The sequence below is a fragment of the Pan paniscus genome, chromosome 1 (assembly GCF_029289425.2).
Source record: "Pan paniscus chromosome 1, NHGRI_mPanPan1-v2.0_pri, whole genome shotgun sequence".
Lineage (NCBI taxonomy): Eukaryota > Metazoa > Chordata > Mammalia > Primates > Hominidae > Pan > Pan paniscus.
In genome coordinates, this window is record NC_073249.2 from 181,708,695 (window position 1) to 181,727,264 (window position 18,570).

General features: G+C 41.0%; 1 protein-coding gene across 1 annotated transcript in view; it reads left to right on the forward strand.

The window, feature by feature from the left end:
* The window catches only part of ZSWIM5 (zinc finger SWIM-type containing 5), a 191,016-nt gene that overhangs the window by 108,458 nt on the left and 63,988 nt on the right, over positions 1 to 18,570 (forward strand). Inside the window, exon 2 of the mRNA XM_008965255.4 lies at positions 11,820 to 12,176. Within this exon, the coding sequence (XP_008963503.2) occupies positions 11,820 to 12,176 (357 nt within the window). The remainder of the gene's footprint in view (positions 1 to 11,819; positions 12,177 to 18,570) is intronic.

The following is an 18,570-nucleotide window of genomic DNA, read 5'->3' on the forward strand; positions in this document are numbered from 1 at the left end:
ATTAGTCTTGCTAGTGGTCTATCAATTTTGTTGATCTTTTCAAAAAACCAGCTGCTGGATTCACTGGTTTTTTGAAGGGTTTTTTGTGTCACTGTCTCCTTCAGTTCTGCTCTGATCTTAGTTATTTCTTGCCTTCTGCTAGCTTTTGAATGTGTTTGCTCTTGCTTCTCTAGTTCTTTTAATTGTGATGTTAGGGTGTCTATTTTAGATCTTCACCGCTTTCTCTTGTGGGCATTTAGTGCTATAAATTTCCTTCTACACACTGCTTTAAATGTGTCCCAGAGATTCTCGTATGGTGTGTCTTTTTTCTCATTGGTTTCAAAGAACATCTTTATTTCTGCCTTCATTTAGTTATGTACCCAGTAGTCATTCAGGAGCAGGTTGTTCAGTTTCCATGTAGTTGTGCGGTTTTGAGTGAGTTTCTTAATCCTGAGTTCTAATTTGATTGCACTGTGGTCTGAGAGGCAGTTTGTTGTGATTTCTGTTCTTTTACATTTGCTGAGGAGTGCTTTACTTCCAGCTATGTGGTCAATTTTGGAATAAGTGCGATGTGGTGCTGAGAAGAATGTATATTCTGTTGATTTGGGGTGGAGAGTTCTGTAGATGTCTATTAGGTCTGCTTGGTGCGGAGCTGAGTTCACAGTTTTATAGGAATGACATGATATTATTTCCCCATTGGAAAGACCTTCTGCTCATGTTTATGGAAGATGAGTAGAGGGAATAAGACTTAAAGGCAGGAAGATTAGTTAACCCAGGCAAGAGATTATTATGATCTCAAATTAAGGTGGTGTTAGGGGAGTTAAAGTGGAGGAACTAGAATGGAAAAATATTTAGGAGGCAGAATCCACAGGATTTAGTGACCTTTTGTATATGAATCAGAAGGAGAAGCCAAGGATAAACCCCAGAGCAGTGGCTCCTGCCTGACTCTACAGCTCCATCACTTGTCACTTTCCCGCTTCCTGTTGGCTTTCCAGTCACTGGTCTTCTTTCTGTTCTTTGAACATTCCATGATCCTCTATGACTCAGCACTTCTGCATATGTGTCTCTGTCTCTTTTTGTCTGTCTCTCTCTCTCTCTTTCTCTCTTTCTTGCCTGGAGTCTTCTTTACCACTACTCTGCCATTCTCCATCCTTTCACCTAATTAATTCCTACTTATTCTACAGAATTCTGGACAAAATATTATTTCCTGAAAAACTCATCCCTTACCACTTCTGTCCCTGAATCAGGTCAGGTCCCCCGCTACTATATACTACCCTATCATTTTATACTACTTCTTTATAGTACTTAACACAATTAGAACTCAATAATTATTTTTCTCCCCAACTAGAAGATAAATCCCATAAGGTCAAGGATCATTAGGTCTTTTCAACAGATATATCCTTGGGACCTAACACATAGTAAATGTTAAATAATTATTAATTGAATGAATGAATGAATTAATGAACCTTGATCTAAAATTTTTTTTTAAAGAGGATCTAGGAAAATAAGATTGATGTTTTGGAAATTTATATTGGAAATAAAATGTGGTTGTTAGGAGGTTAGACTCTCAAGCCAGACTTCCTAGGTCCAAATCCCAAATCCTAGCTCTGTCTCAATTTCTTTACCAACAAAAATGGGGATAATAATAGTATTAAACACATAATGTTGTGGTGAGGGTTAAATCATATAAAGTATGTAAAAGAAATTCGTGCCTAGTACATGGTAAGTGCCCCAAAATGTTAATGATTAAAAATTATTTTTCTTTTTTGATCAAAATAAATAATTAGCTATATTTAAGAAGTATAGGCTGGGCACGGTGGCTCATGTCTACAATCCAAGCATTTTGGGAAGCCGAGGCGGGTGGATCACTTGAGGTCAGGAGTTCAAGACCAGCTTGGCCAGCATGGTCAAACCCATCTCTACTAAAAATACAAAAAAATTAGCTGGGGGTGGTGGCGCATGCCTGTATTCCCAGCTACCTGGAAGGCTGAGGCAGGAGAATGGCTTGAACCCAGGAGGCGGAGGTTGCAGTGAGCCAAGATTGTGCCACTGCACTCCAGCCTGGGTGACAGAGCAAGACTCCGTCTTTTTAAAAAAAAAGGATATTGGCTGGGCGCAGTGGCTCACGCCTGTAATCCCAGCACTTTGGGAGGCCGAGGCAGGCAAATCACTTGAGGCCAGGAGTTCAAGACCAACCTGGCCAACATGGCGAAACCCCGTCTCCACTAAAAATACAAAAACTAGCCGGGTGTGGTGGTGGGGGCCTATAATCCCAGCTACTTGGGAGACTGAGGCAGGAGAATTGCTTGAACCTGGGAGGCAGAGGTTGCAGTGAGCTGAGATCGCACCACTGCACTCCAGCCTGGGTGACAGAGCGAGACCTTGTCTCAAAAACAAAAAAAAAGAAGCACATTGAGTTGAAAGAAATGCTATAAATTTATTTTTCCTAGTTTTTAAAGCCCAACATTGTTTCAGAATGTGAAATTATGATCATTTTATAATAATTTCTGTTACCACGACTATAATCATGCAATAAGATTAGGGCAAATCACGTAACTTCTTTGAACCTTGTTCCTCATCTGTGAAATGATTATGTCTCAGGTCCTTTATTACTTCATTTTGAGTAAAATCTCACTCATAAACTAGAATATAAGCTCCATACCCATAAATGTTAAGGCTTTTTCACTTACTATGATTCATTTCAACAGTTGGGGCACCAAGTAGTTTTATATAGAGGTGATATTTGAGCTAAGCCATGAAGAACATAGAATTTCCTTATTTGGAGAGGGGAAATTTGTATATATCTGTCTGTCACACATGTCCAAACAGAAAAATGGTCTTTAGTCCTTTTCTGTTTAATCCAAGGTGGAGTCTAGCCCATGCTCGGGATTCCCCAGCCTTAATGCTGGGAAAGAAAACTGTTAAGTGAACAATTTCAGTCAATTCCCGTGTCCTCAGTTTAGAAGGCAGGAGAATCAGAACTCTTTTAAACCATGGATTTTTAAGTTTCTTACTGATCTTGTGGTTCCCAGAGCTCTTGCTGCACATTTAAGCATGTCTAGCTCTTGCAAGGACCACCTGCAAAGTACTTGGTTGTTAGGAGCCTGTGAGACCATTTTGATACATTTTTAAATCTTTCCTAAGTCGCACTTGGAGCACGTTGAAGGCAAAGAAAGCATGGCTCATTTATAGGATGACATGATGGTGGGGGTTCTTATAATAGCAGGTGTTTATAGAAGGCCAGTGATTTTTCTGGAAGCAGAGATGTCACAGCCAGTGTGATATGTAATGGAGAAGCAGCTGCGGTACAATTTTATTCTTACAGTTCTAAACAATCTACAGGTCAGGTAGGGAAGCTGTCTAAGCCATAGAACGGCATGAAGCATCTCTTCTTCTCAGGGCAAGGCTTTGCTTTGTGATCCGAGGGGCAAGGGGTGGGTAAATGCACTGGTTGTAAAACTAAACAGGAACTCCTTGAAAATGTTTGGTGCTTTATGCAGGGCCTGCTCAGTGTTAAAGCACTTGAGGGCTGTGTGTGTGTGTGTGTGTGTGTGTGTGTGTGTGTGTTGATAGGGCCACAAGGCAAGCAGCTGCCTGATTGTCCATTTTCTTTAAAAACACACACACACACATGCGCGCACACACACACACACACACACACACACACACACAAACAGTTATCTACCAGGTCCACCATCTCTGACTGCTTTGCATCAAAAAATGGACTGTAGGAAGGAACAAAATAGCAATGTTTTACCTTTATGGCCCACTGGAGTCACTAGTAAAGCAGGTAGGGGTGTGTGTGTGTATGTGCGTGTGCGTGTGTGTGTTTTAACTGTGGTACACTACCAAGTCTAACATTATATATTGCTTCTCTTTATACCTGCCTATTGCTCCCCACAATTTATCTATATCCTAATCACTTGAAGACCTATAACTAATAAAATAGACTGTTTTAAAAGCCTATATAGTTCTTGGGCACTTGAATATTTGATAAGTAGAATAACTTCACAATGTATGTATTTTGTTTTTGTATTTTAGGAAAATGTGAATGAAGGAGTAGCACAAAGATGATAGTTGGGAAAACGTCTTTTATAAAGTAGTTGTTTTTCCCATGAGTTTCTAAGCAATTTTTGTGGTGGTTGTTTCTGTTACTGTTTTTGTTAAGAGCCTACCAGGTTCCAGGCACTAACCTAACCACTTTATGTGTTTTTTTTCTTTATTTTACAGATAAATGTGTTAAGAATCAAAGAAAGACAGTCAAAACTTTAAATAAAAAATAAATTCACGCCTGATGAAATAATAAGTCAAGGCAACAATCATCAATGACTGTTAAAACCATTAGGTGAAAAGCTGACAAGGAACTTTGTAAGGGAGAGATCAGGTCAAAAACACCAAAACCCACTGGTCATTCCTCAACAGCATGAAAAGAAAGACAGTCAGGCGTTATATGTCTCCTGATGTGATGCAATAGAAAGTATGCAACACAGCCTGTGAAGTAATTTCAGCAAAAAACCCAAATCTCATCAAGTCTCTAGAACTCACATTATTTTTCAATATTAGGATGTTGGGGAAGAAGGGAACTTGTAGTTTAAGAGACATAACAACAAAATTAAATGTCTGCACCTTGTTTGCATCTTGATTTGAATAAACATCCGTTAAAGAAAAATAAAAATAAAGAGCCAGGCACAGTGGTTCATGCCTATAATCCCAGGACTTTGGGAGGCTGAGGCAGGAGGATCAGTTGAAGCCAGGAGTTCAAGACCAGGCTGGACAACACATTGAGACCCCATCTCTACAAAAAATAAAAAAAAATTAGGCGTGGTAGCACATGCCTGTAGTTCCAACTTTTCAGGAGGCTGAGGTGGGAGGTTCACTTGAGCCCAGGAGGTTGAGGCTGCAGTAAGCCATGATCACACCACTGCACTCCAGCTTGGGCAACAGAGAGAGACCCTGTCTCAAAAAAAAAAAAAGTTAATTATGGAAATCTGAACACTGAATATTTGATATTAAGGAATTACAAATTTTAGTTCTTACCTTTTAGAGATTCATACAGAGGTGTTTACCAATGAAATGATATTTGTGGGATTTGCTTTCAAAGTAATCTATGGAGGAGGTAGGAAAGGAGTTGGTAAACGGTAGGTTAAAGAAATTTGTCTTTGTGTTGATAATTGTTGAAGTTAAGTGATGCATACATGGGGACTCAACATACTGCTGTCTCTGTCTTTTTTTTTTTTTTGCTTGCCTTGTTCTGGAGTACAGTGATATGATCTTGGCTCACTGTAACTTCGATCTCCCAGGCTCCAGTGATCTTCCCACCTCAACCCCCCAAGTATCTGGGACTGTGGCTATGGGACTATAGGCGTGCACCACCACGCCTGGCTAATTTTTTGTACTTTTCATGGAGGCGGGGTTTCGCCATGTTGCCAGGCTGGTCTTGAACTCCTGAGCTCAAGTGATCCACCTGCCTCAGCCTCCTAAAGTGCTGGGATTACAGGCATGAGCCGCCAAGCCTGGCCCTGTCTCTGTACTTTTTTGTTTGATAGCCAGGCTGGTCTTGAACTCCTGGGCTCAAGCAGTCCTCCCACCTTGGGCTCCCAAAGTGCTGGGATTACAGGCATGAGCCACCACACCCAGCCAGTAAGGATTTTTAAAAACCAAGCTTCTGAGCCCCGGAGTTAGAGATCACCCTGGGCAACATGGTGAAATCCCATCTCTACAAAAAATGCAAAAAAATTAGCCAGGCAGCTGGGCACAGTGGCTCGTGCCTGTAATCCCAGTACTTTGGGATGCTGAGGCAGGCGGATCACGAAGTCAGGAGATCGAGACCATCCTGACCAACATGGTGAAACCCCAACTCTACTAAAAATACAAAAATTAGCTGGGCGAGGTGGCGCCCAATTACTTGGGAGGCTGAGGTGGGAGAATCACTTCAACCAGGAAGTTGGAGGTTGTGGTGAGCCAAAATTGCGCCACTGCACTCCAGCCTGGTGACAGGGTAAGACTCCATCTCAAAAATAAATAAATAAATAAATAAATAAATAGAAATAAAAAAATAAAAATAAAAATTAGCCAGGCATAGTGGCATGCACCTGTAGTTTCTGCTACTTGGGGAAATTAATTTGGGAGAATTCCTTGAGCCCAGGAGGTCAAGGTTGCAGCAAGCCGTGGTCGCGCCACTGCACTCCAGCCTGGGTAACGGAGCAAGACCCTGTCTCAAAAAAAAAAAAAAAAAACAAGCTTCTACATGTTTGCTTAAATTAATAGATTATTGATGGACATGTTTATGGCTGTTAGGTTTGCAATGGGAAAGAAACACTACAGTAAACCTAGTCTACTTGGCTTTATTCTCAGGAGTAATCAGACTTTTTAAAAAATGTTGCTAGGTTACAATAAGGCAAGGGGTATAGATATTTGAAAGGGACTTCCCTTTTAAGATATATGAGGGGAAAAAGAAACTCCCAACAAGGAAACTTACCCAGAGCCACTCAGAGCCTTCTGCCTTTCAGATGGGCCTAGGCCTGAAGCATGAGCTATACCAGTGTTAATACAGCTGACAGAGCCCAAACATTTACACAGCTCAAATGAACATGTTCCCAAGAGCATCAATCATGAGCCTTAGCCAGAGCCTCTAGGGAGCCATGTATAATTAGCTTTGAAAAATATTTTGCAGAAAGTTTCTAGTTGTTTTAATTTTCATCTATTTTGAAGACAACTGGAATCTAAATTGATACTTGAGCTCTAATTGTAGATTAACCTAGAGGTTTCAAGCCATTACCAATGCTGTAAAAACTGAAATTTTAGAATTTTAATAAACCTGATCATTATTTTCTAATAATATTTCTAGTTATATTGTTTTATAGTTTATAATTCCATTAGTTAAATGTGGTATTAATTGCCTACAGTACAATATTATGGAGAGGCAGTATGGTATAAGAGTTAAGAGTTTGAGCTTCAGAACCAGACTGCCTGGGTGTGAATCCTGGCTTTGTCACTTCCTAGCAGAGTGACCTTTGAATGAGTTACTTAAGCTTTCTATGCTTATGTTTTCTCATACATAAATATGGGAGTAGTAATAGTAATCAAAATTTTCCAGAGAATCAAAACTAGTGGGAGATGATAGATAGATAGATAGATAGATAGGATTTATTTCAAGGAATTGGCCTATGTGATATGGGCAGCTGAGAAGTATGAAATCTGCAGGGCAGGCTGGAAATTTTGGGGCAGGCCCCGGTGCTGCAGACTTGAGGCAGAATTTGTTCTTTATCAGAGAAACCTCAGACTTTCGCTTGTAAGACTTTTCAGTCAATTGTATGAGGCCCACCCACATAATTGAGGATAATCTGCATTAGATAAAGTCAACTGATTGTAAATATTAACCACATCTACAAATTACCTGTACAGCAACACCTAGATTAGTGTTTGGTTGAATAGCTGGGTACCATAGCCTAGTCAAATTAACACATAAAACTAACCATCGGGCCAGGTGCGGGGGCTCACGCCTGTAATCCTAGCACTTTGTAAGGCTGGGGGCGGGGGAGTGGATCACGAGGTCACAAGTTCAAGACCAGCCTGGCCAAGATGGTGAAACCCTGTCTCTACTAAAAATACAAAAAGTAGCCAGGTGTGTTGGCAGGCACCTGTAATCCCAGCTACTCGGGAGGCTGAGGCACGAGAATCACTTGAACCTAGAGGGTGGAGGTTGCAGTGAGCCGAGTTCGGGCCACTGCACTCCTGCCTGGGCGACAGAGTGAGACTCCATCTCAAAAAACAAACAAACAAACCAACAAACAAAAAAACTTACCATCACACCTACTATCAAATTCATAAAACTGTGACAATTAAGTGTGTTAATGCATATAAAGAACTTAGAATGGAGCCTAACACATAAGAAGCCCTCATAAAGGCTAAGTAAAAGACCTTTGCTTTGTAAGATCAGCCACCATTTATTAAATAACTATAATATGCAAAGTTCTGTGTCTAACATTGTGGGAAATTCAGTGATAGTCACTATAGAACCATAATGTATCTGTACAGGATTAAACCATGGAGATCATTTAGGCCAGCCTCTCATCTTAAAAATGGAGAAGCTGAGGTCCAATGTTTTTGTAAATACACAACCAGGGTGGTTTGTTTTTTTTTTATATAACATAGTGATGAACAATACACAGAGAAAGCCCTGACCTCATGAGCCTTACATCCTAATAAGATAATTATTGATGACTATTTCAGTCTCAAATCTAACGAATATTCTTACTCAGTTTTCATGCAGGAAGGGAAGGAGAAGTTGGACTCAGAGACTGTGCTGCAAGCCAAGTGTGCCTAAAGCATTGAACGGATAAAGCAGAAATGTTTCTATGTTTCATTTTGTTTGTTTGTTTGGTTGGTTGGTTGTTTTTTTTTTATTTTGAGACAGAATCTTGCTCTGTCACTCAATCTGGAGCACAGTGGTGTCATCATGGTTTATTGCAGCCTCAACCTCCTGGGCTCAAGTTATCTCCCACCTCAACCTCCTGAGTAGCTGATACTACAGGCATGTGCCACCATGCCCAGCTATTTTTTTTTTTTTTTTTTTTTTAGAGACAGGGTCTTGCTATATTGCCCAGGCTGGTCTTGAACTCCTGGCCTCAAGTGATCCTCCTGCCTTGGCCCCCCACAGTGCTGGGATTACAGGCATGAGCCACCTTTAGACTCAGGGGCTTAGTAACTAGGCTTTTCCACATTGACATTACTATTTAGTTTGAAATTTTAATGTAGCCCTTCTGTGAGGGTCTTTGTATCAGGATTCAAGTCATTTCTCAACAATGTACTACATACTTCTGAATGGCCCGAGGGAAATTAAGAATGTACTTTCTTAGCACCTAGTTTTCAACCACTGTGAAACTTGGCCATTGGGGAAGTTGTCTCTTATCCCCTTTACATGGAGAGCCATTAATAATAATTGCATTAAAACATTAGTAATACATCTGTAGGACATTTTATAGTTTTACAGAGTACTTTTGAGAGGTAAGCAGAGCAAGTATTATTATACCTACTTAGAAGATATCTAAGGCTCAGAGTTGTAAAGTGGGTGGCCCAAGACTCCATAGTAAATATCAGGTTCTAGCTGCCTAATTCCTAGTGTAATGTGCTCTTTGCTATATATTACTCTGCTGGCAATGTCTGGTGGGTATAGGTCTGGAGAGGAGCTGCTTCCCAACCCTACAGTTCTCTTCTTTAGTTCTTTTTTTTTTTTCTTTTTCTTAAAGAGACAGGGTCTCACCCCGTGTCCCAGGCTAGAGTGCAGTGGCACCATCATAGCTATCTAGCAACCTCAAACTCCTGGACCCAAGCATTCCTCCCACCTCAGTCCTGAAGTAGCTAGGACTACAGGTGTGTGCCACCACACCCAGCTTGCTTATTTATTTACTTCTTTTATTTTATTTTATTTTATTTTATTTTATTTTACCTTACTGTGCAGTCAGGTCACAAATTTTTTTGATTTTTTGTAGATATGGGGTTTTGCTATGTTGCTGAGGCTGGTCTTGAACTCCTAGCCTCGAGCAATCCTCCCACCTTGGTCTCCGAAAGTGCTGGGATTACAGCACCTGAGCCATGTTGCCCAGCTTTCTTAGTTCTTAAGTGAAGGTAGTCTTTACCTGTAATTAATCTTTACCTATAATTAATTTGAATGTAACTTTTTGATTTTGCTTTAAACAAATGATAGTAAATATTTTTAAGCCTGCAGCTTGTTTTGCTGAGAAAAAACCTCTGTGGGGTTTAACCAAACCTGGAGGCTATGAAGTTAGTGAATTTATTTTTATCTTTTTCTTGCTCTGGAAATTAATCTGAATGTTTTCAGTAATGTGTACCTTTCTTTGGATTAGACCTAAATGTGGCTTTATGTGATAATTTCGCTAGGTTTTATGAGTGTACTTGTAAATTTGGGTCTTATTTTAATTAACCATAGCTGTCTGAAACTTGAATTTTGGAAAGTTTTCTCTGCATTTGTTAATTCTGCCAGGTCACAATGATGGCTCTGAAACTTATATATGTACCTTTTATTACTTGACAAATATTTCTCCAACAGATATAAGATTATTTAAGATAGCTTTCCTGTTCACAGTGTGTAGTCCAGTTAAACAGGAAAGTCTCTGAAATTAGCCTCACCTTTGTTCCTGTCTCTACTATAACATTTGGCACATCATATTGTAATCATTTACTTATATGTGTAGCTGGGACTACAGGCACGTGCCACCATACCGGCTACTTTTTTTTTATTTTGTGTAGAGACAGGGTCTCACTGTGTTGCCCAGGCTGGTCTCCCAACTCCTGGCCTCAAGTAATCCTCTCACCTGAACCTCTTGAGCCATTGGGATTACATATGTGAGCCACCGCACTAAGCATGTCTGTGGGTTTTGATAAGAACTTTGTTGTGGCACCTTTTAGAGGTAATGAAATATAATGAAAAGAAAATAAACATTGAAGTCAGTCAGACCTCCTGGTTCCAAATCTCAGGTCTGTCACATTTGCTAGTGCCTTGGGCAAATTACTTAAACTTTCTGAACCTCAGTTTACATACCTTTAAAATAAGGAAAATAGTACTGATTTTATAAGGTTGCTGTGATAAATTATTAAAAGTACCCAAAACAGTTCTGCTACATAGCAGATGCTTCACAAATATCTTCTTTTTTTGTTACATCCCTAGGCCTAGCAGTTCAATACTTAAGGTCTCATTAAACTTTTGTTGAATGACTTAATGATTAGATGAATACATACTCTTTTCAAAGAAGAAGAATCATATTTAAAGTAAAGAATAGCCAGGCATGGTGGCTCACGCCTGTAATCCCAGCACTTTGGGAGGCTGAGCCAAGCGGATTGCTTGAGCCCTGGAGTTCAAGACCAGCCTGGGCAACATGGTAAAACCCTGTCTGCACTAAAAATACAAAAATGAGTCACTGCGCCTGGCTCGTTTTTCATTAGCCTTTCCTTTATTTTCCTGCATTTTTGCACTCGAGGCTGAGAGTGGGAGGATCACTTGAGCCCAGGAGACAGAGGCCGAAGTGAGCCAAGATTGCACCACTGCACTCCAGCCTCAGTGGCAGAGCAAGACCCCAGAGATAAAAATAATAATAAAGCATAATTAATATTATAGAATTGATTTGCTATTGATTTTATCTTTTAATTTTGTTACGTTAAAAATGGGTTCTCCCTACATTTCAAAATTATTGTTACTGTGTGCCCAGTGAGTAGAGGTGTAACACTACATAGTTTCATTGCACCTAGCTGTGCCTTTCATGTCTTAAATTTCTTGCCTTTTATGTATTCCACGTGAAATTTTATGTTTTAAAGAAGAATTATTTTCCTTAGTCTTCTTTGATCTTCCTTCTGTCCTTCCTCATGGCATTTTGGATTCTCTTTCATTTGTGACATCTACCTTACTCTAGATTATACAGATATTATTTGTAGACTTGTCTTTGCCTACCACCTACAGCTGAAAATCTACTACAGGGGTCCTTAACTTATTTAGGATTCCTTATTAGTCTTTCTGAGACTATGATGATAGCTATGAACTATCCCCACCCCCAGAAAAATGTATACACGTACAAACTAAAGTTTTCATATCAGTGTGAGTTCAGGAGGTTCACGAACTCCAGGGTGAGGACTCTTTCTATATTGTGTGTTTCTTCAGAGCAGTAACTGAATTTCATTGACCTCTGTGTCTGTGGCAAAGCCTATCATGTACGTGTGTAGGAGATACCCAATACATAATTTATGAATTGATGAATTTACATGTAAAATGAGAATCTAAGTTTATTACTCTAGAATCTCTAAACACAGTTTCTTTTGTGTTTCCTTAGGCTTTCATCTGAGTGGCACAGTAACTGAGCTGGCCACTGCCTCTGAACCAGCAGTGACTTATAAAGTTGCAATCAGTTTTGATCGATGCAAAATCACCTCAGTGACATGTGGCTGTGGGAACAAGGACATATTCTACTGTGCCCATGTGGTAGCACTCTCACTCTACAGGATCCGTAAACCAGACCAAGTCAAATTGCGTCTTCCTATCTCCGAAACCCTTTTCCAGATGAATAGGGACCAGCTACAAAAGTTTATTCAATATTTAATCACGGCACACCACACTGAAGTTCTTCCTACTGCACAGAAACTGGCAGATGAGATTCTATCCTCCAACTCAGAAATCAACCAAGTGAATGGTAATTGTACAACTTTTTTATTGGAAAAAAAAGGTCTTTTTCATCACCACTGTCACCAAAGCAACCCTCTTACCTCTACTTTGTTGCTTTATTGCATGTTAAGAAGTTGGGATATTTCTGCAGTTGCAATCACTTAACTTTAATCATTTCATTCTATCCAAACAACTGTGTTTAACTCTAAGTTTCTTAAAACAGTCCAACTGTGTATCTCAAAAAGATTTTGGTGAAAAAGAACAGAGAATGGTAGTATTATATATTGGTCTAGTTTATGGACTTTGTCGATGCAGTCCCTGTCCCTAGGAGCCTGAAGTGTTAAAACAGTGAAAGAAAGCACAAAATAATTTGTATCATTCAGTGAATTGAGATGGATATGAGAATTCCCTTGATATTTCAGGACCCTACATTAGCATCAGAGTTATCCTAAGGAGCATGTGTTAGCATTGTGCTTATGAACTATATATTGGGGGTGCATTAATGGAGAAAGAGTTTATGTTCACTCATTCATTCAACAAATATTTATTAAGTACCATGTGCAGGGAATAGTGCTGATTGTTGAGGGTCTAAAACAGACATGGTTCTTAAAGTAGCTTATAACCTAGTAGCAACAACAGACAGGTCTGAAACAAATGCTTGTTTTTATAATGAAACCAGATTGTAGAAGCCTAATCATAGAAAACCATTGAAAATTTTAAAGAAGGGGCCAGGCACAGTGGCTCACGCCTGTGATCCCAGCACTTTGGGAGGTCAAGGTGGGTGGATCACTTGAGGTCAGGAGTTCAAGACCAGCCTAGTGAACATGGTGAAACCCTGTCTCTATTAAAAATACAAAAATCATCCAGGCATGATGGTGCATGCCTGTAATCCCAGCTACTTTGGTGGCTGAGGCGGGAGAATTGCTTGAACCTGGGAGGTGGAGGCTGCAGTGAGCCGAGATCACGCCACTGCACTCCAGCCTGGGTGACGGAGCGAGATTCCATCTCAAAAAAAAAAAAAAAATGTAAGAAGAAGAGTTAATAAGCCAGTTTTCATTTTGCTTTTTAGATCCCACTGTGTTCCAAGCATCATGCAAAGGACTTTATTATTTTTTTTATTTTTTATTATACTTTAAGTTCTGGGGTACATGTGCACGAGGTGTAGGTTTGTTACATAGGTATACATGTGCCATGTTGGTTTGCTGCACCCATTAACTCATCATTTACATTAGGTATTTCTCCTAATGCTATCCTTCCCCTGCCCTCCACCCCACGACAGGCCCCGGGGTGTGATGTTCCCCGCCCTGTGTCCAAGTGTTCTCATTGTTCAATTCCCACCTATGAGTGAGAACATGCAGTGTTTTGTTCTCCATCCACAGAGGACTTTATATATATTAATTCATTTAGGTTTCAAAACTACTTTGTGGGGTATAATAATTTCTACTTTATAAATAAGGAAGTTATTTATAACCTAGGTTCATTTGACATAAGAATTTTTTGAATTTCTCTAAAGTTTTTTGAGTTTCCCTAAACTACCTTTCTCTTTTGGATGATAACTGATACAGTTTGGATTTGTGTCCCTGCTCAAATGTCATATCCAGTTGTAATCTCCCATGTTGGAGGAGGGGCCTTGTGGGAGGTGAATGGATCATGGGGGCAGATTTCCCCCTCTCTGTTCTCCTGATAATGAGTGAGTTTTCACAAGATCCAGTTACTGAAAAGTGTGTAAGCACCTGCCCCTTCTCTCTCTTCCTCTGGCTCCAGCCATGTAAAATGTGCCTGCTTCCCTTTTGCCTTCCACCATGATTGTAATGTTCCTGAGGCCTCCCAAGCCATGCTTCCTGTACAGCCTGCAGAACCATGAGCCAATTAAACCTCTTTTTTAAAAATAAATTACCCATTCTCAGGTATTTTTTTATAGCAGTGCAAGAATGTACCAATACAGAAAATTGGTACTGGGAAGTCAGGCATTGCCATAAAGATACCTGAAAATGTGGAAGCAGCTTTTGAACTGGTTGGAAAAGTGGCAGAGGTTAGAAAAGTGTAGAGGGCTTAGAAGAAGACAGGAGGATGAAGGAAAGTTTGGAGCGTCCTAGAGACTTGTTAAATTGTTGTGACCAAAATGCTGACAGTGATATTGACAATGAAGTCCAGGCTGAGATGGTCTCAGATGAAGATGGGGTGCTTTTTGGGAACTGGAGCAAAGATGTTTGAGACATTGTGCCCCTGCCCTTGGGATCTGTGGAACTTTGAACTTGAGAGTGATGATTTGGGGCATCTGGCAGAAGAAATTTCTGTGCAGCAGTGTTGAAGATGTCGCCTGACTGCTTCTAGCAACCTCAGCTCATATTCATGAGCAAAAAAAAAAAAAAAAAAAAAAAAAAAAACAAACAAACAAACAAAAAAAACTAACCTAAAACTAGAACTTATATTTAAAAGGGAAACAGAGTGTAAAAGTTTGGAAAATTTGCAGCCTGGCCGTATGGTAGAAAAGAATTTCCCCTTTCAGGGGAGGAATACAAGCTGGCTGCAGAAATTTGCTTAAGTAAAGCCAAGACAATGAGGAAAATGTCTCAAAAGCATTTCAGACACCTTCATGGCAGCCCCTCCCATCACAGGCCCAGAGACCTAGGAGGGAAGAATGGTTTCATAGGCCAGGCCCAGGGCTCCGCTACCCTGCTCCTTAGGACACTGCTCCCTGCATCCCAGCCACTCCAGCTCCGGCTGTGGCTAAAAGGGCCCCAGATATGTCTTAGGCCACAGCTCCAGAGGGTGCAAGCCATAAGCCTTGGCGGCTTCCACATGGTGTTAAGCACAGAGGTCGAGAGTTGAGGCTTGGGAGCCTTTGCCTAGATTTCAGAGGACATATGGAAATGCCTGGATGTCCAGGCAGGAGTCTGCTGCAGGGGCAGAGCCTTCATGGAGAACCTCTACTAGGGCAGTGTGGAGGGGAAATGTGGGTTGGAGCCCCCACACAGATTCCCCACTGGAGCACTGCCTACTGGAGCTGAGAAGGGGGCTACTGTCCTCCAGATCCTAGGATGGTATATCCACCAACAGCTTATACTGTGCACCTGGAAAAGCCACAGGCACTCAACACCAGCCCTTGAAAGCAGCTGTGGGAGCTGAGCTCTCAGGGGGTGGAGCTGCTCAAGGCCTTAGGTGCCTACCCGTTGCATCACTGTCACGTGGATGTGAGACATGGAGCCAAAGGGGATTATTTTGGAGATTTAAGGTTTAGTGACTGCCCTGCTGGGTTTTGGACTTGGTTGGGGCCTGTAGGCCCTCTCTTTTGGCTGATTTCTCCCCTTTGAAATGGTAGGTGTATTTACCCAATGCCTATACTTCCATTGTATCTTGGAAGTAACTTGTTTTTGATTTTACCGGCTCATAAGTGGAAGAGACTTGCCTTGTCTCAGATGAGACTTTGGCTGGTGGACTTTTGAGTTAATGCTGAAATGAGTTAAGACTTGGGGGACTGTTGAGAAGGGTGATTGTATTTTGCAATGTGAGAAGGATATGAGATTTAGAAGGGGCCAGGGGCAGAATGATATGGTTTGGATTTGTGTCCCCACCCAAATCTCATATTGAATTTGTAATCCCCACTGTTGGAGAAGGGCCTGATGGGAGGTAATTGGATCATTGGGGTGGATTTACCCCTTGCTGTTCTCATGATAGTGAGTGAGTTCTCATGAGATCTGGTTATTTAAAAGTGTTTAGGCCAGGCGCAGAGGCTCACACCTGTAATCTCAGTACTTTGGGAAGCCAAGGTGTGTGGATTGCTTGCACACAGGAGTTTGAGACCAGCCCGGGAAACATGGCAAAACCCTGTCTCCACAAAAAATTCAAAAATTAGCTGGGCATTGTGGTGCATCCCTGTAGTCCCTACTACTCGGGAGGCTGAGGTGGGAGGATGGCTTGAGCCCAGGAGGCAGAGATTGCAGTGAACCAAAATTGCACCGCTGCACTCCAGCCTGGTGGTAGAACCAGACTTTGTCTCAAAATAATAAATAAATATAAATAAAAGTGTGTAGCACCTCCCACTTCTCTCTCTTCCTCCTGCACCAGCCATGTAAGACATGTCTGCTTCCCGTTTGTCTTGTAAGTTTCCTGAGGCCTCCCCAGACATGCTTCCTGCACATCTTGTGGAACCGTGAGCCAATTAAACTTTTCTTTATAAATTACCCAGTTTCAGTTATTTCTTTATAGCAGTGCAAGAACAGACTAATACAATAACTTAGCTACTAGTGTGAAAGAGGCAATGAGACCAGGTGGGTGACCTGTATAATAGAGTAGTCTACATGCCAAAGGACCTGTCTTTCCCAGTTGTTCAACAGAGCCAATCAAGTCTTACAAACAACCTCAGAAAGAACAGTCAGAGCTGGGCATGGTGGCTAACGCTTGTAATCCCAACACTTTGGGAGGTCAAGGCAAGAGGATTGCCAGAGTCCAGGAGATGAAAACAGCCTGAACAACATAGTGAGACCTCATCTCTACAAAAAATCAAAAAATTAGCTAGGCATGGTAGTGTGCGCTTGTGGTCCCAGCTACTCAGGAAGCTGAGGCAGGAGAATTGCTTGAGCCCAGGATGTCAAGGCTGCAATGAACAGTGATCATGCTACTGTCCTCAACAGAGTAAGATTCTGTCTCAAAAAAAAGAAAATTAAAAGAATAAAGAAAGAACAGTCAGATAGGCTTCCAGGAACTCTTGCTCACTAGCAAAAATGTTATGTTGCTTTATACTCAAAGTTGCAGTGTTTACATAATAACTGAGCTCTCTCTATTTGAGTGATACTGTCAAAAAGTAGCTCTCCATATCTCTTCTTATCCCACACAGAGAGGCTGTTCTACTCTGACCTCCTTTTTGAGACCTGAGTTCTGCCCCCATCCCCCAGGCCTGTAGCACCAGAGAGAAGAATAGCTCTGTACCCTGACAGCTGGGCTATGGCCTGCTTTTGTGCCTCATTCCCACTATCTTTTCCCCCAGAATTATTTCCAAGCTCTCTTGCCTCTTCTTGAACTGGCTGCCTTGGTTCAGGACCTGTATTGGCCTGTCTTTTTCACCACAACTGTCACCAAAACAACCCTCTTCCCTCATTACTACTGTGCTGAAGAAACCTACATTCCTCATTACACTTCCCATTCCCATATCTTAATTTTTGTCTGAAATTAGGCTGCCACAATCAACTTGAGATGTGATTCTCAGCCTTCCCCAGGAACTACTACTTCTGTATACATGTTTATCCCATACTTATATTAGCTTTCTACAACAGGTTCCGTAGTATTCTACAGGCCCTTTCCTGATCTATTTCTGTAACCAGTACTGGTATAAGCAATGATACAAAAAGGGGCGATATCACAGAGATAAAATGGACTGGACTGAAAATCCAAATGTATTGGATGAGTGAGGACTGAATAAGAAGAAGACATAGAACTGAGTTCCAACATGTCTAGCTAGGATGGCACTGATGGTTTTGATAATGATGTTGCCATTCATTAGAGAACAAAAGAGGAGAAATGAATTTAGGAGGAAGATAGATTTAAGTTTGAGATACTTCTAGGACATTTAGATAAAGATTTCTGATAAACAGTTGAATATATGGACCTGGAACTGAGGGAGAAAGTCAGAATTTTTGAAATAAAAAATTTTAGATAAAAATGATGTTTAAAATCATATTTCTGTTCCCTGCTAAATCTTTAAACACTTAGAACATTTTCCTTCTCCTTTCTCTTTAACCCCATTCCTCACCAAAACAAACATAAAACAGCAGGAATAAAATTCCTAAAACTGCTAGCTGCCTGCTTTTAATCTTAAGAACAGATCCAAGCTTTGCTCTGCTCCCCACTTCCCTGAAACCATTTCTTGTATTAGTCCCTTTATGTGTTTGTAGCTAGACATTGCCTTGTCTTTTTTAGATGGGTTACTCAGATTTGACTATCCTTCCTGCTCTGCCTCCAGCACTACTCTATGCCCTATTTGTGATTTGCTCTGGTAACTCCATACCCCAAGATTCTCTGGGATACAGCATCCTGGCCAGGACTTCAGTTCCTCTTATCCAGAAAGAAAGATTGAGGAAGGAGGCAGAACAAGATGGCAGAATAGAAGGCTACACCAATTGTTCCCTACCTCCTCACATGAGGACACCAATCTAAGAACCACCTACACACAAAAAAAGTACCCACATAAGAACCAAAAATCAGGTGAGCACTCACAATATCTGGTTTTAACTTCATATTGCTAAAAGAGGCACTGAGGAAGTAGGAAAAACAGTCTTGAATCACCAGTGCCACACCTCCCCAATCGCCCAGCAGTCATAGCATGGTGTGGAAAGCATTTTGGTGCACTGGGAAAACAGAAATTGCAGCATTTCTGAGGCATTAAACTCAGTGCTGCCCTATTATAACAGAAAACAAAACCAGAC